Below are 10,203 nucleotides of genomic sequence, written 5' to 3'. Positions count from 1 at the left end.
GCTGGGTGGAGTAGTGGACGAGGAATTACAGCACCTCTCTGGTGGAAGGGACTTCGAGTTCCATTCCATCAAGTCCCCAACCGGCAAATCGGGGTTAGTTGTTACCCAACGCCGAGGAGATGTCTACCGCCAAGCGATCCTGATCAGCGAAGTGGATAGTCACACCATTCATCGGATCATCAAGGCTCTCTTCGACGACGACTACCGAAGCGTCATCAGCCATCTACAACACCAGAAATGGAAGCGCTTCATCCCCCGATTTGCTGCGACTCCGCTCATCAGTTCACCGTAGCCAACCGTCACCTAGGACAGGTAACCTCCTTTTTTGGGCTTAGTTGGACTTTAAACTGTTTGGCTGCGGATCACAATTCTTATGTTTATTTTTTTTGTAAACAGTCCAACGCACTTTACTTTGTCGTCCGTTCAAATGCTCAAATCACCTCAAAACCTTTTCGGCCGAGTATTCTAATTTATTTTTGGCTTAATTTCTTTCCAGACATGAGCAGGATATGGCAGCTACTTTTGACTTAGGTTTCAGTACCTACTTCTAATTTTTTTTATTGCAAATTCCGCCCACCTCAAACTCCCCCCCCCCCCCCCTTCCCTCCTGGCCCGGACTTAGTCACTGGCGAAAGTCAGAGTTTAAGCCCGTGACAGGCGTGCATGAAGCCTTCGTGGCATATATGCATGTTAAAACTTAGCCAGCCAGCTATTTCCCGTTTTTGACGATAAAGTGCATCCAAGCTGGTCAACACGGCCAGATTCAAAACTTTCCAACCTATTCACATCTGAACAGACCTGCAAAATAGCATGCTAAACTGGCTAACAATTGTTTTCTCTTTGTATGGAAAACAAAGACCACTTTGAAACCAGTTTCTTCGGTATTACAGAAGTCTGTCGACCCGATGTTCTGGCGTACAACAAGGTAATGTTTTAACGTCAATTCTCTTAACTTGTGATGCATAACGGTTTCATTCATTCATTGTAATTTATTTCTGTGCTTATACTCAATTAAGGTCCAAGCACCCGATACTGTGGCCACTCTTTAATTATCTGGTCGGTCTGTCTGTCTGTCTGTCTGTCCAGGACTGGGTTTATTACCGGTAATGGTTAGTACTTGGTGCCTTGCCACTGGGCTTTTAAAGTTCGGACTGGGTGGGAGCCGGTATCGGGATGAGAACCCAGTACCTATGAGATTTAAGGTCGATGGTCTAACTATGAGGCCTGTATTGATGCTTACTATTTCTACCATGAATGTGGAATGAATGAATGAATGTTTAACGACACCCCAGCACAAAAACAGAAATTGGCTATTGGTGTCAAACAAGGTAAGGACACGGAGTCATGTGGTTTACCCACAGGTCGAATTGAGGTTTGTGCTCGACAAAAAGCACAAAATGTTTATTAATTAATTAATTAATTTATACTGGGGGAGACTCACATTTGGGGTGTTGTGGTGGTGGCAACCACACTATTAATCTGTTTCATAGATGTTGTGGAGATACGTGTATGCATAAAAGGTGGTGGGGAGAGAGGTGTGATGGGTACACCCTCCCACCACCCCTCTCAGCTATGCCGGTAAGTAGTTAAGCCATCTGACGAAAGACTGGTAGATAGTGGTTTCGCTACACTTTACTAATAACTAATCATTTTCTAAGCCGGGCTATAATCAGATGCTACACAAAACAAGAACAGTTAATGTAAACTGCAGATAATTACTTTATAAAAATCGATTTTCTTTCCTTTTCACTTTTTTGCTTTACTTTCTCTGTCTGTCTGTCTGTCTGTTTCTCTCTCTCTCTCTCTCTCTCTGTCTCTGTCTCTGTCTGTCTCTCTCTCTCTCTCTCTCTCTGTCTCTGTCTCTCTCTGTCTCTCTCTCTCTCTCTCTCTCTCTCTCTCTCTCTCTCTCTCTCTCTCTCTCTCTCTCTCTCTCTCTCTCTCTCTCTCTCTCTCTCTTACTATATTTAGAAAGTATCAAAATTAGCGACACCCAACAACCTTCGACTAAAATGCAAAACTCCTTCACCTTCTGCAATGTTTTCTGTCTTGCTCCCCCAGATCAAATTCGGCTATTTCCGGTGTTTGACGACGAAGTTCATCCAAGCTGGTCAACACGGCCAGTCTCAAGACCTTAAAACCCATTTACATTTCAACAGACCTGCAAAATAGCATGCTAAACTGGCCAACAATTGTTTTCTCTTTGTATGGAAAACAAAGACCACTTTGAAACCAGTTTCTCCGGTATTACAGAAATCTGTCGACCCGATGTAAAGATAGTTTTGACTTCATGACTATTCTGGCGTACGACAAGGTAATGTTTTAACGTCAATTCTCTTAACTTGTGATTCATAACGGTTTCATTCATTCATTTTAATTTATTTCTGTGCTTATATTCAATTAAAGTCCAAGCACCCGGTACTGTGCCCACTCTTTAATTATCTGGTCTGTCTGTCTGTCTGTCTGTCCAGGACTGGGGTTATTACTGGTAATGGTTAGTACTTGGTGCCTTGCCACTGGGCTTTTAAAGTTCGGACTGGGTGGGAGCCGGTATTGGGATGAGAACCCAGTACCTATGAGATTTAAGGTCGATGGTCTAACTATGAGGCCTGTATTGATGCTTACTATTTCTACCATGAATGTGGAATGAATGAATGAATGAATGTTTAACGACACCCCAGCACAAAAATACAGATTGGCTATTGGTGTCAAACAAGGTAAGGTCACGGAGTCACGTGGTTTACCCACCGGTCTAATTGAGGTTTGTGCTCGAAAAATGAAAGACCGGCCTTTGCGTATTCATGATTTATATTGGGGGAGACTCACATTGGAGGTGTTGGGGTGGTGGTAACCACACTATTAATCTGTTTTATTGATGTTATGGAGATACTTGCATGTATAAAAGGTGGTGGGGGGGAGAAAAGGTGTGATGTCTGTCTCTCACTGTCTCTGTCTCTGTCTCTCTCTTGACCGGCCTCGGTGGCATCGTGGTTAGGCCATCGGTCAACAGGCTGGTAGGTACTGGGTTCGGATCCCAGTCGAGGCATGGGATTTTTAATCCAGATACCGACTCCAAACCCTGAGTGAGTGCTCCGCAAGGCTCAGTGGGTAGGTGTAAACCACTTGCACCGACCAGTGATCCATAACTGGTTCAACAAAGGCCATGGTTTGTGCTATCCTGCCTGTGGGAAGCGCAAATAAAAGATCCCTTGCTGCTAATCGGAAAGAGTAGCCCATGAAGTGGCGACAGCGGGTTTCCTCTCAAAATCTGTATGGTCCTTAACCATATGTCTGACGCCATATAACCGTAAATAAAATGTGTTGAGTGCGTCGTTAAATAAAACATTTCTTTCTCTCTCTCTCTCTCTCTCTCTCTCTCTCTCTCTCTCTCTCTCTCTCTCTCTCTCTCTCTCTCTCTCTCTCTCTCTCTCTGTTTCGTAATAAATCAGAGCTATTCTTGAACATTTACATGTTTGTACATAAGAAATAGGCATAACATCATTCACAAGCATCTTTCTTGGTACAGTTTATTTACATAAGAAATAGGCATAACATCATTCAACAGATATCTTTCCTTGTACAGTTTACTTGCATAAAAATAGGCATAACATCATTCAACAAATGTATTTCTTTGTACAGTTTATTTACATAAGAAATAGGCATAACATCATTCAACAGATATCTTTCCTTGTACAGTTTATTTACATAAGAAATAGGTATAACATCATTCAACAAATAGCTTTCTTTGTACAGTTTATTTACATAAGAAATAGGTATAACATCATTCAACAAATAGCTTTCTTTGTATAGTTTATTTACACAAGAAATAGGCATAACATCATTCAACAAATAGCTTTCTTTGTACAGTTTATTTACATAAGAAATAGGTATATAGTTTATTTACATAAGAAATAGGTATAACATCATTCAACAAATAGCTTTCTTTGTACAGTTTATTTATATACGAAATAGGTATAACATCATTCAACAAATAGCTTTCTTTGTATAGTTTATTTACATAAGAAATAGGTATCAATATCATTCAACAAATAGCTTTCTTTGTACAGTTTATTTACATAAGAAATAGGTATAACATCATTCAACAAATAGCTTTCTTTGTACAGTTTATTTACATAAGAAATAGGTATCAATATTATTCAACTGATGTCTTTACATTTTGTTTCAGATGAATCTAACTCTGCGAAAGCTATTACCTTTGATGTGTTTTGGATCGGCATTGTTAGTGTTCGTGTACCAGACGCATGTGAAGCGGAACACGGTTTCTAATTTGGATAAAATTTTAGTAGATTCGACATTTAAAGGGAAGTATGGGCATCACTACAAGACTGCGAAATCGTCTGCCAGGTCAACAAGGACGATTGTAAAGAATTATCCAAGCGTAATTTCAAATGTTAAAAACAAATCGATGACCGGAACAGGAAGTAATAAATATATTATTTTTCAATGCGATGGGCAGCACGCATGCGGAGGGTGGGGAGACAGGCAGAAGGGAATTGTATCTGCTTTTCTATTGGCCAATGTGACAAACCGGATGTTTTTGATTAACATGACGTCACCGTGTAACCTGAACCGATTTCTGGTTCCAAATAAATATAGATGGGATATGGCTAATTTCAAACTGAGTGGAAAGACGTCTAAGACTATTGGTGGAGTGAGAAGGAGAGATTATCAGAAGAAGATTAGGTTTGAAGACTTTAACCTACTTTTTCCAGAAGACGTTATTTTTCTAAGATCTAACGCTGATCTTGTGAACATCATCAGAAGCAATAAGCTGTACAAAGACAAACTCCCTCCATGGGTAGTCGGCAAGAGATATGTAGCGTTCAGAATAGGTTGGAACATTTTATTTAAGCCATCGACGAGTCTGAAAACCCAAATTCGTAAGTTACTAGTTGGTGTAACATCTTCGAGCAACAATTCCCTTGTCTGTGCCCATATACGAATAGGAAAGAACCCGGATATGCCGAACGATTCACCAAACAGAAACGGAATATCGTCTGTTCCTAAGCTGTGGGAATTCTTGCAGCCATATGTTGACGATGCTAAAAACATTTTTGTAGCGACAGATTCGACATCCGTTAGAGACATGGCGCGCATGCGCTTTGGAAAGAAATCGCTCGATACTGGAGGAAAAATTCTCCATATTGACAGACAGAGGAAGAGGGTTGACTCGTGTGAGGGATTCGAATGCGCGATTCTTGACCAAACGATCTTAACGAAGTGCCATCTGTTGGTCGTGTCGGGAAGTAACTTCAGCATCCGGGCAGCATTCATCAGAGGGTCGAACAGAAATTTGTTTATATTCAAGAACGGCAAAGTGTCGCCTTTTGTCTTACCGTAGACATCCCTGCGGGTTTGGAATGGGTTATCAACCTCATGGTTGAGGGTATCGGGAAGTAGATCGAGCATTCGAACAGCATTCATCCGAGGGTCAAACAGAAATAACTGTTAATGACAGTTTTGTTATTCGACTTACCATGTTCTTGATCAAAAGCGCAACTGCTCCCCCCCCCCCCACACACACACCCCCACCCCCACCCCCAGTCCTGGGAAAAAAGACAAAATCGGGCAAAAATTATACAGATATTCGGTTAAAATTATCTAACCTGATATCTTTTTATCCTGTATTTCTATGATTCTACCCTAAAAATGCGCAGTGATTCGTGTGCAACCCTACATAGCTCGTTAGTAGTAATGCTAATGTGAATAAATGTTGTTATCCAGATTCCGGCATTTTTGTTTAATTCAGGCAAAAACCAGCCTTCCCCCCTACATAAATGGGATCCTGAACGCCTATGTTCTTGATAAACACAACTCGTGAATACGTGTGGGATGTGTGGATCTTTACGTATTAATTAAACCAGTAGCCAAACAAGTTATTCACTCCACACATTTAGGGGCGGTGAGCACCTCTGTGGTAGAGCGCTTGCCTGGGGTGCTGTGAGTCGCAGGATCGATCACCTTCGCTGATATCGGGTTTTTTACCATGCTTCATTCCCAGTCTGGAGCTCGACGCGGCAAGACGTGTTTGTTTCACTTGTACACACTGCGCGTGCTTTCGTGTGCTCGACTTGGGAATCCTTCATTTTGTTTTGTTTTTGTCAGAGAAATGGAGTTTTCTACTGGGATGTATGCGGCCATTGGAACTGATTGAACGCTGGAACGCTTCTCGTTTCGACAGCCTGCACCACCAGGTCGGATTCTTTTTTAGCGAGATTCCTTGCCTCCACATCATTTCTCCGGCTGACTTATGTCGACTTGTTTTTCAGTGACTCGTATGACGGCCATTCTGAAGAAAGAAAGAAATGTTTTGTTTAACGACACACTCAACACATTTTAATTACGGTTATATGGCGTCAGACATATGGTTAAGGACCACACATATTCAGAGAGGAAACCCGCTGTCGCCACGTCATGGGCTAGTCTTTTCGATTAGCAGCAAGGGATCTTTTATATGCACCATCTCACAGACAGGGTAGTACATACCACGGCCTTTGATATACCAGTTGTGGTGCACTGGCTGAAACGAGAAATAGCCAATGGGCCCACCGACGGGGATTGATCCAATGTCCCGTCCCCGCCATTCTGCAGAACACCAAGGTTATTAGTCTCTACATGTCCATTCCCAGTCTGGAGCTCCACGCGGTAAGACGTGTTTGTTTCGCTTGTGCACACTGCACGTGCTTTCGTGTGCTCGACTTGGGGGTCTTTCATTTCGTTGTTTTTGTCAGCTAAATGAAGTTTTCTACTGGGATGTATGCGGCCATTGGAACTGATTGAACGCTGGAACGCTTCTCGTTTCGACAGTCTGCACCACCAGGTTGGATTCTTTTTTACCGATATTCCTTGCCTCCTCGTCATTTCTCCGTCTCACTGTCGACTTGTTTTTTTCGTGACTCGTATGACGGCCATTCTGCAGAACGCCACGGTTGTTCGCGCCTGTCCTAGCAGCACTGGAAGATTAACCGCAGACGGATCCGGCTTCTCAAGATTTGTATTTCAGCACAGCACTACACCTTCAACGTCTAATGACTGTCAATCTAGGGGTTTTCTTGACGGGATGCAACCCATCTCGTCCCTACAAGTTGTGCACCTTAACGGCCTTAAGTGTTCCGATCCTCTCTTCTTTCTCTTATTTAGGCCAAATAAAAAAAGAAGAGTTGGTGATCGTCCCCGCCCGTACCTGAAATATGCGCCCGCCCCTGAATTTATTTTATTTTTTATTTTGTTAAAAACTTTTAAAAATGCGCCGAGATAGCAGCAATTCAACTTTCGTAAGCACCGTAACGGGTTAAACCATCACCAGGTCCATCTGGCAGCCAGTGAAGGAACTACAACATCCAGGCGCATGCGCTGTTGGCTGCTACTCCCGCAAACAAAATGGTCTCCAGGGTTTTATAAAGGTTTTTTTACAGAAAAAACAAAACAAAAAAACCTCCCCCCCCCCCCCTCTGATTTGTGTGATCAAAAGGACGATCACCAACTCTCTTCTTTCTGTTTTTTTGGCCTTATTTTTTTTAACTGTTCTTCTAAAATGCTCCAAATTATATAAATATTCGGCCGAGCAGTCAATTCTTTTTATTTTTGGCTTGTAACTTTTTATTTTTATTTTCCTTTAAATTCTATTAACTTTTTTACTAATTGCTATTTTCAAAATGCTGGCCATTTTCAGCTCTACCCCTCCCATCCCTTCTGTCCCGGACCCAGTCACTGGCGAAGTCAGATATTGTGCCCGGGAGAGACGTGCTTGAACCTTAATATGTTATCCAATCCAGTCCACATGCTCCAGCACTTGTGTATTAAAAGACAGTGGTATGTACTGTCCTGTTTGTGCAAAAGTATATATTAATAAGATCAGTTACCGGTAGGAGTAGCCTTGTGGGGCGACAGTGGGTTCCTCTCTATATCTATCAACCATATGTCAAAATAACCCTAATATGTTAGACACTAAACAACCACATTTGCCGAGATGTTATTATTTTCCTTCATTACAAAAATCAACTAAGGTAGACCACTCTATTCGGTAAACGCTTCTTGCTATATAGATTTATTTCCCTTGTTGTAATGGGATGATAGTAACGATTTATTAACCAGGCTCCGTATTCATAAACGTACTTAAGTCTCCCGCCCCGGAGGTGGTCACTGGCGAAGTCAGAGGCTAGATCCGGGGCGGGCGTGCCTGAACCCTTGTGGATAGGGGCACGTTAATAGAGTTGCCCGTTGCCCGTTACGTAAGTCTTACAACAACGTATCAAGTCTTTTAGCACTGCACTGCGAGATCGCAAAGTTACGAGAGTTTAGTGAATTAGGCCCCTGGCTCCGTATTCATAAGTCAATGTATGATACTTAGTTGTGTACTTTAGGTATGTATTTAGGTATCATACATTGACTTAATGTACTTTAGGTATGTATTTAGGTATCATACATTGACTTAAGTACGTTTATGAATACGGAGCCAGGGGCCTAATTGACTAAACTCTCGTAACTTTGCGATCTCGCAGTGCAGTGCTAAAAGACTTGATACGTTGTTGTCTAGCAGAGCCTAAGAGGTCTTTGTGAATTAGGCCCCAGAATGCTTGTATATACTGGCAGTTTTTAACTAAAGAATATTTGAACTGGTTATGTGGATGAATAATATAAATTATGATTAATATTCAAAATACAAAGTAACAAACAGTTTTATTGAATAATTCATTAAAACAAGCTTCGAAACATCGATGTATCGATGTTTATTTGAACAAACTACCTTAACTAAAGTGTTAAGGACCGAAGATGTTTTTAAAGTGTTAATCTCGTCTCATTATATAATGATGTGACCGGCCTCCGTGGCGTCGTGGTTAGGCCATCGGTCAACAGGCTGGTAGGTACTGGGTTCGGATCCCAGTCGAGGCATGGGATTTTTAATCCAGATACCGACTCCAAACCCTGAGTGAGTGCTCCGCAAGGCTCAATGGGTAGGTGTAAACCATTTGCACCGACCAGTGATCCATAACTGGTTCAGCAAAGGCCATGGTTTGTGCTATCCTGCCTGTGGGAAGCGCAAATAAAAGATTCTTTGCTGCTAATTGGAAAGAGTAGCCCATGTAGGGGCGATAGCGAGTTTCCTCTCAAAATCTGTATGGTCCTTAACCATGTCTGACGCCATATAACCGTAAATAAAATGTGTTGAGTGCGTCGTTAAATAAAACATTTCTTTCTTTTTTTTTCTTTCATTATATAATGACGTCATTCATTAGTGGAAAAAAAACAAGCAAACGAACAAAGAAAGAAAAACTACTAGTTTTAATAAAAGCACAACGAAGCCTCACCATATTACAACATCATTAACTGATGCAAAAGACAAATACCAATCTAATTAAAATTAGCACCACTATTACATGTGGATCTAACACCAGCCCGTTGGAGCTCATGTCCACCAATCAAAACCTTACTTGCAGAATCCTGCCAGTGATTTAAAACTAACAACACTGCGTAGTCCCCAATGTCCAGGTAACATTTCGTCTGTAAATAATAATTTAAATATTGACCAATCACACTTCGCCTTTTATAACGTTATTTGGGAGCATACAAATTCTAAAAATATCGGGCGAGTCTATTTTAGTGGCCGCAGTAAGGCGAACCATACCAATACGTACGGGGTGGGTTATCAGTCTTCAATTTTACATTACAAATTATTTATTTATTTATAAAAAAAAAACTCCAACTAAATCAGTCTTCAGTTTTACATTACAAATTATTTATTTTATAAAATAAAACATGTTTTAAGGCATTCGTAATTCACACGAAACATGTCGTATACCCTCAGGATAATTCGGAATGTTTTCAAATTATTTTTAAATCACTGGCAAGATTCTGCAAGTAAGGTTTTGATTGGTGGACATGAGCTCCAACTGGCTGGTGTTGGATCCACGTGTAATAGTGGAGCTAATTTTAATTAGATTGGACAAATACTACAGTTTTAATAGTGATAATCTGACCTCACCATTTTATAACATTATTTTCTAATGGAAAATACAGACGCACCTACAGTTTTAATAAACTCATTTGTTAGCGCTGTCAACATGTATCAGTAACTGTCTTCATTCAAGTCGGATGCCCTATCTGTAATACTGTGTAACGCAGGGGGGGGGGGGTGTAGTTAGCGGTAAACCGCTCGCCTGATGCGCGGTCGGTCTAGGGTCGATC

At 41.3% G+C, this 10,203-nt stretch overlaps 1 protein-coding gene across 1 annotated transcript; it reads left to right on the top strand.

Moving 5' to 3' along the window:
• Positions 1–846: 846 nt before the first annotated feature.
• LOC121373854 lies at positions 847–5,743 on the top strand. Its single transcript, XM_041500635.1, has 3 exons — positions 847–925; positions 2,059–2,311; positions 4,184–5,743. Exons 2-3 carry the CDS (start codon positions 2,288–2,290, stop codon positions 5,357–5,359), a joined length of 1,200 nt encoding a protein of 399 aa, XP_041356569.1. The 5' UTR covers positions 847–925; positions 2,059–2,287; the 3' UTR covers positions 5,360–5,743.
• The last annotated feature ends 4,460 nt before the right edge of the window (positions 5,744–10,203 follow it).

This window comes from Gigantopelta aegis, chromosome 5, assembly GCF_016097555.1.
Source record: "Gigantopelta aegis isolate Gae_Host chromosome 5, Gae_host_genome, whole genome shotgun sequence".
Taxonomy (NCBI): Eukaryota; Metazoa; Mollusca; class Gastropoda; order Neomphalida; family Peltospiridae; genus Gigantopelta; species Gigantopelta aegis.
The sequence above is the reverse complement of the archived record's forward strand: the minus strand, read 5'-3'. Positions and strand labels throughout refer to the sequence as shown.

Coding starts and splice junctions, on each gene's coding strand:
- LOC121373854 (XM_041500635.1), top strand. CDS start 2,288: ATGACTATTCTGGCGTACGACAAG. Junction 2,312..4,183: donor CTATTCTGGCGTACGACAAG/GTAATGTTTTAA, acceptor ATTTTGTTTCAG/ATGAATCTAACTCTGCGAAA.